General features: G+C 54.8%; 1 protein-coding gene across 1 annotated transcript; it reads left to right on the top strand.

Moving 5' to 3' along the window:
- The first annotated feature begins 1,146 nt into the window (after positions 1–1,146).
- Positions 1,147–14,029, top strand: LOC142911117 (uncharacterized). The gene is made up of 5 exons (XM_076060186.1): positions 1,147–2,384; positions 4,283–4,410; positions 9,228–9,448; positions 11,064–11,621; positions 13,955–14,029. Exons 1-5 carry the CDS (start codon positions 1,429–1,431, stop codon positions 14,027–14,029), a joined length of 1,938 nt encoding a protein of 645 aa, XP_075916301.1. The 5' UTR covers positions 1,147–1,428.
- Positions 14,030–14,694: the final 665 nt, after the last annotated feature.

Raw genomic sequence — 14,694 nt, 5'->3', positions numbered from 1 at the left:
GTGAAGAAACGTGAGTGTGGCTGATGCTGTCTGAAGTTACTTAGGAAATAACGAAGAGCAAAGAGAAGTGGTAGAGTTACCAATAAATTGATCAGAGTCTAATTTTATTTTGTCTCAATGTAATGGCAGGGAATATTGACAGAAATAATGTCATCAAACACTTCGCTGCATTTCACTGTAGCACTGCATTAATGGCAGTGAATGTTGCACAATAAATTTATTTCACCCATGGCTAATGTGTAAGAGATTCTCGCAACATTTTTCATATTTGATATATTTTTGTTCAATAACATTGAAAATTGTAAAACGTTTCAAAATACCAAAAAACTTTTACAATTTAATTTTTGTTATAACAAATTTAATAACATAAAATTCCGAGCAACAATTGTCCATCTTACCTTCCAAAGGTTTTTTTGGCACACCACCCACCCACTCAATCACTCACCCACCCACCCACTCACACAGTCACTCACCCACTCAGTCACTAACCCACCCACACAGTCACTCACCCACCCACTCACACAGTCACTCACCCACCCACACAGTCACTCACCCACTCAGTCACTAATCCACCCACACAGTCACTCACCCACCCACTCAATCACTCACCCACCCACCCACCCACTCACACAGTCACTCACCCACTCAGTCACTCACCCACCCACACAGTCACTCACCCACTCAGTCACTCACCCACCCACCCACACAGTCACTCACCCACTCAGTCACTCACCCACCCACCCACTCACACAGTCACTCACCCACTAATTCACCCACCCACTCAATCACTCACCCACCCACTCACTCACACAGTCACTCACCCACTCAGTCACTCACTCACCCACCCACCCACACAGTCACTAACCCACTCAGTCACTCACCCACCCACTCAATCACTCACCCACCCACCCACCCACTCAATCACTCACCCACCCACCCACTCAGTCACTAACCCACTCAGTCACTCACCCACCTACTCAGTCACTCACCCACCCACCCACTCACACAGTCACTCACCCACTCAGTCACTCACCCACCCACTCAATTACTCACCCACCCACTCACACAGTCACTCAATCACCCACCTACCCACCCACTCAGTCACTCACCCACACCTCTGTCTAACCCCCCCCCCCTACAGTTAACTGGCCGCGCACACCGCAGGGCCATCCCAGCACGGCAGGCACCACGGCTTGCTGCTGCCTCATCAGGGGCGGTGACGAGCTCTACGTCGCCCACGTGGGAGACTCGCGAGCCGTCATCGCCCAGCGGCATCCCCGGGGGGGGGGGCACCCCCGCCGACGGACCCCCCCCCCTTCAACGCACCCCGTCTATTCATTGGCCCCCCCTTCCTCACTGCGACCCATTTATTCAGCGGGCCCCCCTTCTTCCTTGCGCCCCATTTATTCAGCGGACCCCCCTTCGGACATGGGCCCCCCTTCTGTGACGGCCCACCTAGCCTGGGACGGAACCCCACCTACGCATGGCCAAGTCGTGGCGGACTTCATAGCGGCCATCGGCCAAGCCGTGGCAACACCGCAACCACCGCCACTGTCACAACCACCACAACTACAACCACAACCACAACCACCACTGTCACAACCACCACAACCACCACCACCGCCACCACTGTCACAACCACCACCACCACTGTCACAACCACCACCACTGTCACAACCACCACCACGGCCACCACTGTCACAACCACCACCGCCACTGTCACAACCACCGCCACTGTCACAACCACCACAACTACAACCACAACCACCACTGTCACAACCACCACAACCACCACCGCCACCACCACCACTGTCACAACCACCACCACCACCACTGTCACAACCACCACCACCACTGTCACAACCACCACCACCACCACGGCCACCACCACTGTCACAACCACCACTGTCACAACCACCACCACCACTGTCACAACCACCACCACCACGGCCACCACCACCACCACTGTCACAACCACCACCACCACCACTGTCACAACCACCACCGCCACCACCACCACTGTCACAACCACCACCACCACTGTCACAACCACCGCCACCACCACGGCCACCACTGTCACAACCACCACCACCACCGCCCCGGCAGGAGGTGGACAAGGAGGAGGTGGTGGACGAGGTGGAGGAGGAGGTGGACGAGGTGGTGGACGAGATGGAAGAGGAGGTGGACAAGGAGGTGGTGGTGGACAAGGAGGTGGACAAGGTGGTGGAGGTGGACGAGGTGGTGGAGGAGGTGGACGAGGTGGTGGATGAGGAGGTGGACGAGGTGGAGGACGAGGTGGTGCCGCTACTTGCCGTGGCGTTGACGCGCGACCACAAGCCGGAGGATCCAGTGGAGAGGGAACGCATCGAGAGGCTGGGCGGGCGGTAAGACATTCGTGTGTATGTGTGCCTATGATACCATCAGTAGGCCTGGGCTCTGGGTCGTTCTTCGTGCTTTTGGAGTACCTGACCCTCTGCTCACGATCATTAAGGACCTTCATGATGGTGAGCGGGCCCAGGTAAAACTACGTGGCCGGGAGTCAGAGCCATTCCTTGTACACCTTGGGATGCGACAGGGATGTCCTCTGGCTCCCACATTATTTGACATCTATTTTGACCACGCAGTTCGTGAAGCCTTCAATAGCTGTACCGGGGGAATCTCCATATGGTACAGATATAATGGGAGGCTGATCGATGCCCGGGTGCGGTCAAGGGATGGCTCCCTATTGCTCAACCACGTTATGTCTGCTGATTTGGTAATAGCTGCTCATTCAGAGGAGGAGTTGGAGACGCTGCTGCTGAGACTGGAGCGTGCCACTAAGAGGTGGGGCCTTACCATCAGCCCCACCAAAACTAAGCACCTGCCTGGGTATTTTGTACCATCGGACACTCCACCCCCACAACTCCCAATCGGTGATGGGGCAGTTGTGGAGAGTGTGGAGAGTTTCCCATACCTGGGCAGTGTGCTTATGACCGGCTCCAGTTTAACAGCAGAGGTCTCACTCCGAATCAGTCGAGCGGCAATATCTTTTCATCGGTTGCGTAACGCTGTGTGGAAGCTACCTGGTCTGTCGCTCCGCACTAAGCTTCAGGTCTTCTCGGCCACGGTCATTCCCTCCCTTCTATACGCTTGCGAAACATGGACCCCCCTAATGGAACATCTTCGCCGGTTAGAAACATGCCTACGATCCATCCTAGGTTTAACCAGACTGGATTGTGTGAGGAGCTCACAAATCCTTGAAAGATCTGGGCAAGGTCCCATCGGTGAGCTCCTCCGGCGGGCAAGGCTGCGATGGCTGGGTCATGTAGCCCGCATGCCCAGCCACCGCATGCCGAAACAGCTTTTGTTCGGCCAGATTGAGGGGGCTAAGCGGGCGCGGCACGGGCTAGAGAAGAGATGGAGTGATGTGGTACAGGAGGACGTGGAGCTGAGTGGACTTGCCGATGACTGGTACCAGCGGTGTCAAGATCGGCCTCTGTGCAGGAGGCTCGTGAAGGACGCTACTGGGCAGTTGGAGGCAGTCGCCCACCAACAACAACGGAGGGCAGAGGAGCGACGCTCACAACAACGAGCGGAGCGCCGGGTGGCTAAAGCACAGCAGGTTGGCACAGTAGGGGGCACAGGTGGTGCATCAGCCAGTCATCTCAGTCAGTCGACCCGTGGCACCTGGGTCTGCCCCGTGACCTCCTGCCAGCGGGCGTTCGACACTTCACGTGGCCTCAGGGTGCACATAGCCTGGCACAAGCGTCGTGGTGACGTCACCGCCACTTAGTGGCGAATGGCGGTTGTGTGTGTATGTGTGTGTGTATGTGTGTGTGTATGGGTGTATGGGGAGGAGTAGTGTAGTGGTTAGCGCGCTGTGCTACGAACCTGATGACCCGGGTTCGATTCCCGTTCACAGCCAACACCAGTCACGATTATCTGAACCGGTCCAGGGCCTCCCCTAGGTCGACTAAGCCTCAAATGAATACCTGGTGCGGTGTGTAAACATCGCCACTAGGGAGACAAAGGCGGCCGGGCGTGGTGCTGGGCACCCACCCCCTCGTGTACCGTTCCGGCCTTCGTAGGTGCTGCTCGCTAACAGCACTTGCCCCTACAGTCTGTTACAGGCTACACGGGGATCTTTGTCTTTGTGTGTGCTCGCTAACAGCACTTGCCCCTACAGTCTGTTACAGGCTACACGGGGGATCTTTGTCTTTGTGTGTGCTCGCTAACAGCACTTGCCCGTACAGTCTGTTAAGGCTACACGGGGGATCTTTGTCTTTGTGTGTCTGCCCACCAGGGTGATGAGAAAGCCAGGGGGGCCTTGCCGTGTGGCCTGGAGGAGGCCCCTTGTGGCTCACTGCGGCCCTGGGCAGCAAAGCTCAGCCACGGAGGACATCCCCTTCCTGGCCGTGTCACGCTCCCTCGGTACACACACACACACACACCTACACACACACCTACACACACACCTATACACACCTACACACACACACCTACACACACACCTACACACACACACACCTACACACCTACACACACACACCTACACACACCTACACACACACACCTACACACACACCTACACACACACACACCTACACACACACACACCTACATACACACACACCTACACACACACCTACACAACAACAACAACAACCGCCATTCGCCACTAAGTGGCGGTGACGTCACCACGACGCTTGTGCCAGGCTATGTGCACCCTGAGGCCACGTGAAGTGTCGAACGCCCGCTGGCAGGAGGTCACGGGGCAGACCCAGGTGCCACGGGTCGACTGACTGAGATGACTGGCTGATGCACCACCTGTGCCCCCTACTGTGCCAACCTGCTGTGCTTTAGCCACCCGGCGCTCCGCTCGTTGTTCTGAGCGTCGCTCCTCCGCCCTCCGTTGTTGTTGGAGGGCGACTACCTCCAACTGCCCAGTAGCATCCTTCACGAGCCTCCTCCACAGAGGCCGATCTTGACACCGCTGGTACCAGTCATCGGCAAGTCCACTCAGCTCCACGTCCTCCTGTACCACATCACTCCATCTCTTCTCTAGCCCGTGCCGTGCTCGTTTAGCCCCCTCAATCCGGCCGAACAAAAGCTGTTTCGGCATGCGGTGGCTGGGCATGCGGGCTACATGACCCAGCCATCGCAGCCTTGCCCGCCGGAGGAGCTCACCGATGGTGCCTTGCCCAGATCTTTCAAGGATTTGTGAGCTCCTCACACAATCCAGCCTGGTTAAACCCAGGATGGATCGTAGGCAGGCCAGCCTAAATGTTTCACACCGGCGAAGATGTTCCATTAGGGGGGTCCACGTTTCGCAAGCGTAGAGAAGGGAGGGAATGACCGTGGCCGAGAAGACTTGACGCTTAGTGCGGAGCGACAGACTAGGTAGCTTCCACACAGCGTTACGCAACCGATGAAAAGATATTGCCGCTCGACTGATTCGGAGTGAGACCTCTGCTGTTAAACTGGAGCCGGTCATAAGCACACTGCCCAGATTTGGGAAACTCTCCACTCTCTCCACAACTGCCCCATCACCGATTGGGAGTTGTGGGGGTGGAGTGTCCGATGGTACAAAATACCCAGGCAGGTGCTTAGTTTTGGTGGGGCTGATGGTAACGCTCCACCTCTTAGTGGCACGCTCCAGTCTCAGCAGCAGCGTCTCCAACTCCTCCTCTGAATGAGCAGCTATTACCAAATCATCAGCATACATGACGTGATTGAGCAATAGGGAGCCATCCCTTGACCGCACCCGGGCATCGATCAGCCTACCATTATATATGTACCATATGGAGATTCCCCCGGTACAGCTATTGAAGGCTGCATGAACTACATGGTCAAAATAGATGTCAAATAATGTGGGAGCCAGAGGACATCCCTGTCGCATCCCAAGGTGTACAGGGAATGGCTCTGACTCCCGGCCACGTAGTTTTACCTGGGCCCGCTCACCATCATGAAGGTCCTTAATGATCGTGAGCAGAGGGTCAGGTACTCCAAAAGCACGAAGAACAACCCAGAGCCCAGGTCTACTGATGGTATCATAGGCCTTGACCAGGTCAAGAAAGCAGATATGTAGGTCTTGTTGGAATTCCCTACACTTCTGCTGTAGCAGACGGACAGAAAATATGGCATCTTTGCAGGACCGCCCTTTCCTGAAACCGCATTGGGGCTCCGCAAGCCTCTCCTCAGCGTGCCTGGCAAGGCGATGTTGAATAATCCTTGCCAGGACCTTTCCCGGCACACTGAGGAGTGAGATGCCCCTGTAGTTGTTACAGTCTGTGCGGTCCCACTTCTTAAAAAGGGGGACCACCAGGGCATCCTTCCAATCCTGCGGAACCCGTCCAGTGGTCCAGACTGTTGTTATGATGTCATATAGGGCAGTCTGTGCACAAACGCCGCCCTCCCTCAGCATTTCGCTTGGGAGATCATCTCTGCCCGCTGCCTTTCCTGGTCTCAGACTCCGGATCGCCTTCAGTACTTCCTCAACAGATGGCACCTCAGCCAGCCACTCACAGGGGGTGACTTCTTCCAATATTTGAGGCACCGCAGCCTCAGCAGGGTCATCCTCACTTTGTGCCACGATGTTTTCCCAGCTGAGGGATTTTCCCTCCCCCAGGACCTCACAGAAATGCTCAGCAAATCTGCAAACCTGTTCCTGGGGGTCGAAGATTGGGTCACCGTTTTTTCCCCTAATGATGGTAATAGGTGTGGCGCTGCAGATTACTTTTTTGATGGAGTTAAATAGAGATTTGTGATCACGGGCCACTGAGGCAGACTCCATCTCCTCAGCAACCCGCGACCACCACCCATCCTTGCAGCACCTCATGGCTCTCCGAACCTCCGAGCGAAGGCTGCAGTAAGCCTCCTCATTCTCTGACGTGGGATTCTGTAACCGATGACAGTGGGCCTGTCGTTTTTTCTCAACCATCCTGAACACCTCCTCTGTCAGCCAGGGTCTCTGGGGAGGTCTGGACCGCGTACCCAAAGCAGCCATTGCAGCTGCATGAGTCACAGTCCTAAACCTCGCCCATTTACCCTCGACATCAGGAGGAGTCGGGGACGATGCCAATCCCAGCCGCAAGCGATGATGAAATTCTCGCTTGCAACTTTCATCAGATAACTGAGACCAGGCCACTTTAGGTTGGAATGGGGTCCTGGGTGTACACCCACCACCGGAGTTGAAGAATAACAGGCACATCTTACAGATGACTAGTCAGATGGTCAGAAGGCAGATCAGCTCCACGGTAGGTCCTGGTGTCAAGGACATGGGCTCGCATCCGCTGGTCCGTCACTATGTAGTCCAGCAGATGTTCTTGCTTGGACCCGGCATGCATCCATGATGTTGTGTGGATGCGCCGATGCCGGAACAGCGTGTTGGTAATTACTAGCCCATGGGCTGCACAAAAATCTAGCAGCCTTCTACCGTTGTTATTGAGCTGATCTGGCCCATGCCCTCCAATCACTCCAGACCAGGTGCCAGTATCATGACCAACTCGGGCATTGAAGTCACCCAACATGATGACTCTATCCCGAGGGGCCACTTTAGCCAGCACCTGTAACAGGAGGTCATAGAAGGCATCTGACTCATCGGCTTTGCCTGCATCCCACCACGGATGTTCATCTTCGGTGGGGGCATAAGTAACCACGACCACCATTCCTCGCCTCCAGTTGATGGGAAGGAGAGCCCAAAGTAGCCTGGGATTTACAGCTTCCCACACCTCACCGCCATGTTCCCACGCCCCTTTATTCTTTTGTTCAAAAGAAGAGCCACACCCTGTTGTTTGGCAGTCTGCTGCCCCGAGTAGAGGACTGTCCACCCCTCATAGTGGCAGGAGCCAGAGCCGGTCCACCAGACCTCCTGAATGCCACATAGATCCAGGCGGTACCGGTCCAGCTCCCGACAGAGGAGTGGCAGCCTCTCCTCCGCAGTGAGTGTTCGAACATTCCACGTGGCCACCCGTAGTGGTTTTTCGTTGTTTCTGGAGGAGCCCCGAGGGTAGATATTCAATCTCCTGGCTCCGCCAATTGGGGTTTGGCCAGGAGACGTCATAGACGCCTGGCCTCCCCGGGCCTCCGGCACAAGCTTATTAGTTATATATTCTTAATTCGTGGTTTAGTGGTAATTAATTGAAGTGGAGGGGTTACCAGCCCCTCGCATCCATCCAGAGCCCCCGTTTAGCCCCTGTGGTGGACACATATGCCATGAGGGGAGGAGCCAATCAAAATTGGACCTCCCCCCACAGCACTGTCCACGACAGAGTTGCCCGTCCGGCACACACACCTACACACACACACACCTACACACACCTACACACACCTACACACACACCTACACACACACCTATACACACCCGTGGCACCTCCTGGCGACCTCCTGCCAGCGGGCATTCGACACTTCATCTGGCGTTAAAAGTGCACGTAGCCTGGCACAGGCGCCCTGGTTATGTCATCGCCACCTAGTGGCGAATGGCGGTTGTTGTGAAACGTGTGTTCATGTATATGTGTTTGTACGCGTAGGTGTGTTTACGTGTGTGTTTACGAGTGTGTGTACGTGTGTGTACGTGTGTGTGTGTACGTGTGTGTGTGTACGTGTGTGTGTACGTGTGTGTACGTGTGTGTACGTGTGTGCGTGTGTGTGTACGTGTGTGCGTGTGTACGTGTGTGTGTACGTGTGTCCGTGTGTGTACGTGTCCGTGTGTGTGTACGTGTGTGTGTGTGTACGTGTGTGTACGTGTGTGTGTGTACGTGTGTAAGTGTGTGTGTACGTGTGTGTACGTGTGTGTGTGTGTACGTGTGTGTGTGTGTACGTGTGTGTGTACGTGTGTGCGTACGTGTGTACGTGTGTGCGTGTGTGTGTACGTGTGTACGTGTGTGTGTGTACGTGTGTGTGAGTGTGTACGTGTGTGAGTGTGTACGTGTGTGTGTGTACGTGTGTACGTGTGTGTGTACGTGTGTGTACGTGTGTGAGTGTGTACGTGTGTGTGTGTGTGTGTACGTGTGTGTGTGTACGTGTGTGTGTGTACGTGTGTGTGTGTACGTGTGTGTGAGTGTGTACGTGTGTGAGTGTGTACGTGTGTGAGTGTGTACGTGTGTGTGTGTACGTGTGTGTGTACGTGTGGGTGTGTGTGTGTACGTGTGTGTGTGTACGTGTGTGTGTGTGGTACGTGTGTGTGTGTACGTGTGTGTGTGTACGTGTGTGTGTACGTGTGTGTGTGTGTGTTGGCGATATCCCACAGGGGACCTCTGGAGCTACGACTTTGCGAGCGCCCAGTTTGTGGTCTCCCCCGAGCCGGACGTCAGCGCCTACAGGCTGGACCCAGGGCACCACCGCTACCTGGTGCTGGCCACCGACGGAGTCTGGGATGTCCTCACGCCCACAGAGGCCGTGGCGCTCTGTCATCGTGCGGACGCACAGCAGCAGCAGCGAGCACGGGCACGTCTACATACACACACACACGTCTACATACACACAAACGTCTACATACACACACACACGTCTACATACATACACACACACGTCTACATACACACACACACGTCTACATACACACACGTCTACATACACACACACACGTTTACACACACACTATACACACACACACGTCTACATACACTCACACACGTCTACATACACACACACATGTCTACATACACACACACACGTCTACATACACACACACGTCTACATACACACACACACACGTCTACATACACACACACGTCTACATACACACACACACGTCTACATACACACACACACACGTCTACATATACACACACGTCTACATACACACGTCTACATACACACACACACACGTCTACATACACACACACGTCTACATACACACACACATCTACATACACACACACACACGTCTACACACACACACACACGTCTACATACACACACATACATCTACATACACACACACACTATACACACACACACATCTACATACACACACACACGTCTACACACACACACACGTCTACATACACACACACACTATACATACACATACACACACTATATACACACACAACAACAACAACAACCGCCATTCGCCACTAAGTGGCGGTGACGTCACCACGACGCTTGTGCCAGGCTATGTGCACCCTGAGGCCACGTGAAGTGTTGAACGCCCGCTGGCAGGAGGTCACGGGGCAGACCCAGGTGCCACGGGTCGACTGACTGAGATGACTGGCTGATGCACCACCTGTGCCCCCTACTGTGCCAACCTCCTGTGCTTTAGCCACCCGGCGCTCCGCTCGCTGTTGTGAGCGTCGCTCCTCCACCCTCCGTTGTTGTTGGAGGGCGACTGCCTCCAACTGCCCAGTAGCATCCTTCACGAGCCTCCTCCACAGAGGCCGATCTTGACACCGCTGGTACCAGTCATCGGCAAGTCCACTCAGCTCCACGTCCTCCTGTACCACATCACTCCATCTCTTCTCTAGCCCGTGCCACGCCCGCTTAGCCCCCTCGTCTACATACACACACACACACGTCTACATACACACACACGTCTACACACACACACGTCTACATACACACACGTCTACATACACACACACACACGTCTACATACACACACACACGTCTACATACACACACACGTCTACACACACACGTCTACGCACACACACGTCTACATACACACACGTCTACATACACACACACGTCTACATACACACACACACACGTCTACATACACACACACGTCTACATACACACACACGTCTACACACACACACGTCTACATACACACACACACGTCTACATACACACACACACTATACACTTACACACGTCTACATACACACACACACTATATACACACACACACACGTCTACATACACACACACACGTCTACATACACACACACACGTCTACATACACACACACACACGTCCACATACACACACACGTCTACATACACACACACTATATACATACATACACACACACGTCTACATACACACACGTCTACACACACACACGTCTACATACACACATACTATGTACATACACACATACACACGTCTACATGCACTTACATGTCTCATCCTGCAGGCCAGCGGCGGTGGTGCCGGTGGTTGTGCTGCTGGTGGTGCCGGTGGTTGTGCTGGTGGTGCTGCCGGTGGTTGTGCCGGTGGTTGTGCTGCTGGTGGTGCCGGTGGTTGTGCTGCTGGTGGTGCCGGTGGTTGTGCCGGTGGTTCGAGCAGCAGCAGCAGCGGTGTAGACCTGACGCCGGCGCAGGCGCTGGTGGCGGAGGCGCTGTCCCGCTGGCACCGGCTCGGCACCAAGGCCGACAACGTGAGCGCCGTGGTGGCGCGGCTGTGCCCGTCGGCGGCGTCGCCGGCGCCCCGGCTCGGTGCCGACGGCGCCGCCGGCGCCGAGCTCGTTGCCGGCGGAGGAGGAGGAATGGTCGCTGGTGGTGGTGGTGGCGCCGTCCCTGCGTCAGCCCTGGCCAGGAGTGGAACCGAGGTTCTACGAGAGCCGGGCACCGAGGAGCTACCCAGCAACAACAGCAGCAGCAGCAACAACAACAGCAACAGCAGCAGCAACAACAGCAGCAGCAGCAGCGGCAACAGCAGCAGTGGGAAGTTCACTCCACTGCTGGCTGACCTGGTGAGGGCACCGTCACGATGCGTGGTGTGTGTGTGTACGTGTGTGTGTATGTGTATGTGTGTGCGTGTGTACGTGTGTTTGTGTGTATGTGTATTTGTGTGCGTGTGTACGTGTGTTTGTGTGTATGTGTATTTGTCTGCGTGTGTATGTGTGCGTGTTTGTGTGTGTGTACGTGTGCGTGTGTATGCGTGTGTGTGTGCGTGTGTGTACGTGTGTTTGTGTGTATGTGTGTACGTGTGTGTGTGTATGTGTGTTTGTGTGTATGTGTGGGGAGCGATAGTGTAGCGGTTAGCGCGCTGCGCTATGAACCTGGCGACCCGGGTTCGATTCCCGCTCACGGCCAACACCAGTGACGATTATCTGAACCGGTCCCGGGCCTCCCCTAGGTCGACTCAGCCTCAAATGAGTACCTGGTGCGGTGTGTAAACATCGCCACTAGGGAGACAAAGGCGGTCGGGCGTGGTGCTGGCCACCCACCCCCTCGTGTACCGTTCCGGCCTTCATAGGTGCTCGCTAACAGCACTTGCCCCTACAGTCTGTTACAGGCTATATGGGGGATCTTTGTGTGTATGTGTGCGTGTTTGTGTGTGTTTGTGTGTATGTGTTTGTGTGTGTACGTGTGTGTGTATATGTGTTTGTGTGTGTATGTGTGTATGTGTGTATGTGTGTTTGTGTGTATGTGTGTTTGTGTGTATGTGTGTGTGTTTGTGTGTACGTGTGTGTGTACGTGTGTGTGTGGATGTGTACGTGTGTGTGTACGTGTGTTTCTGTGTATGGGTGTTTGTGTGTAAGTGTGCGTTTGTCTGTCCGGCGAAACGATCCCCTACCTCATTGGTGTCGGGCGGTAATGCTGTGACTCTGTGTGGTGAGTCTATGGGTCTCTGTGTGTGGTGAGTCTATGGGTCTCTGTGTGGTGAGTCTATGGGTCTCTGTGTGTGGTGAGTCTATGGGTCTCTGTGTGTGGTGAGTCTATGGGTCTCTGTGTGTGGTGAGTCTATGGGTCTCTGTGTGTGGTGAGTCTATGGGTCTCTGTGTGTGGTGAGTCTATGGGTCTCTGTGTGTGGTGAGTCTATGGGTCTCTGTGTGTGGTGAGTCTATGAGTCTCTGTGTGTGGTGAGTCTATGGGTCTCTGTGTGTGGTGAGTCTATAGGTCTCTGTGTGTCGTGAGTCTATGAGTCTCTGTGTGTGGTGAGTCTATGGGTCTCTGTGTGTGGTGAGTCTATGGGTCTCTGTGTGTGGTGAGTCTATGAGTCTCTGTGTGTGGTGAGTCTATGGGTCTCTGTGTGTGGTGAGTCTATGGGTCTCTGTGTGTGGTGAGTCTATGAGTCTCTGTGTGTGGTGAGTCTATGGGTCTCTGTGTGGTGAGTCTATGGGTCTCTGTGTGTGGTGAGTCTATGGGTCTCTGTGTGTGGTGAGTCTATGGGTCTCTGTGTGTGGTGAGTCTATGGGTCTCTGTGTGTGGTGAGTCTATGGGTCTCTGTGTGTGGTGAGTCTATGGGTCTCTGTGTGTGGTGAGTCTATGGGTCTCTGTGTGTGGTGAGTCTATGAGTCTCTGTGTGTGGTGAGTCTATGGGTCTCTGTGTGTGGTGAGTCTATAGGTCTCTGTGTGTGGTGAGTCTATGAGTCTCTGTGTGTGGTGAGTCTATGGATCTCTGTGTGTGGTGAGTCTATGGGTCTCTGTGTGTGGTGAGTCTATGAGTCTCTGTGTGTGGTGAGTCTATGGGTCTCTGTGTGTGGTGAGTCTATGGGTCTCTGTGTGTGGTGAGTCTATGGGTCTCTGTGTGTGGTGAGTCTATGGGTCTCTGTGTGTGGTGAGTCTATGGGTCTCTGTGTGTGATGAGTCTATGGGTTTCTGTGTGTGGTGAGTCTATGGGTCTCTGTGTGTGGTGAGTCTATGGGTCTCTGTGTGGTGAGTCTGTGGGTCTCTGTGTGTGGTGAGTCTATGGGTCTCTGTGTGTGGTGAGTCTATGGGTCTCTGTGTGTTGTGAGTCTATGGGTCTCTGTGTGTGGTGAGTCTATGGGTCTCTATGTGGTGAGTCTATGGGTCTCTCTGTGTGGTGAGTCTATGGGCCTCTGTGTGTGGTGAGTCTATGGGTCTCTGTGTGTGGTGAGTCTATGGGTCTCTGTGTGTGGTGAGTCTATGGGTCTCTGTGTGTGGTGAGTCTATGGGTCTCTGTGTGTGGTGAGTCTATGGGTCTCTGTGTGTGGTGAGTCTATGGGTCTCTGTGTGTGGTGAGTCTATGGGTCTCTATGTGTGGTGAGTCTATGGGTCTCTATGTGGTGAGTCTATGGGTCTCTGTGTGTGGGTAACACCCCACCCCCTCCCTTTCCAGGGCTGCAGCCAGGAGGAGATTCCCAGCAAGCGCAGCCGCAGGAGCGGTCCTCACGAGGGCACCGCCTCAGACTAGCGCCTCAGACTAGCGCCTCAGACTAGCGCCTCAGACTAGCGCCTCAGACTAGCGCCTCAGACTAGCGCCTCAGACTAGTACCTCAGACTAGCGCCTCAGACTAGCACCTCAGACTAGCGCCTCAGACTAGCGCCTCAGACTAGCGCCTCAGACTGGCGCCTCAGACTAGCGCCTCAGACTAGCGCCTCAGACTAGCACCTCAGACTAGCGCCTCAGACTAGCACCTCAGACTAGCGCCTCAGACTAGCGCCTCAGACTAGCGCCTCAGACTAGCGCCTCAGACTAATGCCTCAGACTAGCTCCTCAGACTAGTGCCTCAGACTAGTGCCTCAGACTAGCGCCTCAAACTGGTGCCTCAGACTAGCACCTCAGACTGGCGCCTCAGACTAGCGCCTCAGACTAGTTCCTCAGACTAGCGCCTCAGACTAGTGCCTCAGACTAGTGCCTCAGACTAGTGCCTCAGACTAGTGCCTCAGACTAGCGCCTCAGACTGGCGCCTCAGACTAGCGCCTCAGACTAGCGCCTCAGACTAGCGCCTCAGACTAGCGGGGACCCTGGTAGAGGGACCCCGGTAGAGGGACCCTGGTAGAGGGACCCTGGTAGAGGGACCCTGGTAGTGGGACCCTGGTAGAGGGACCCTGGTAGAGGGACCCTGGTAGAGGGAC

Source organism: Petromyzon marinus, unplaced genomic scaffold (genome assembly GCF_048934315.1).
Source record: "Petromyzon marinus isolate PM22_M1 ecotype Great Lakes invasive population unplaced genomic scaffold, UKy_Petmar_22M1.pri1.0 PM_G_Scaffold_167, whole genome shotgun sequence".
In the NCBI taxonomy this organism is placed as follows: domain Eukaryota; kingdom Metazoa; phylum Chordata; class Hyperoartia; order Petromyzontiformes; family Petromyzontidae; genus Petromyzon; species Petromyzon marinus.
Note: the sequence above shows the minus strand (reverse complement) of the source record. Positions and strands in the feature narration are given on the sequence as shown.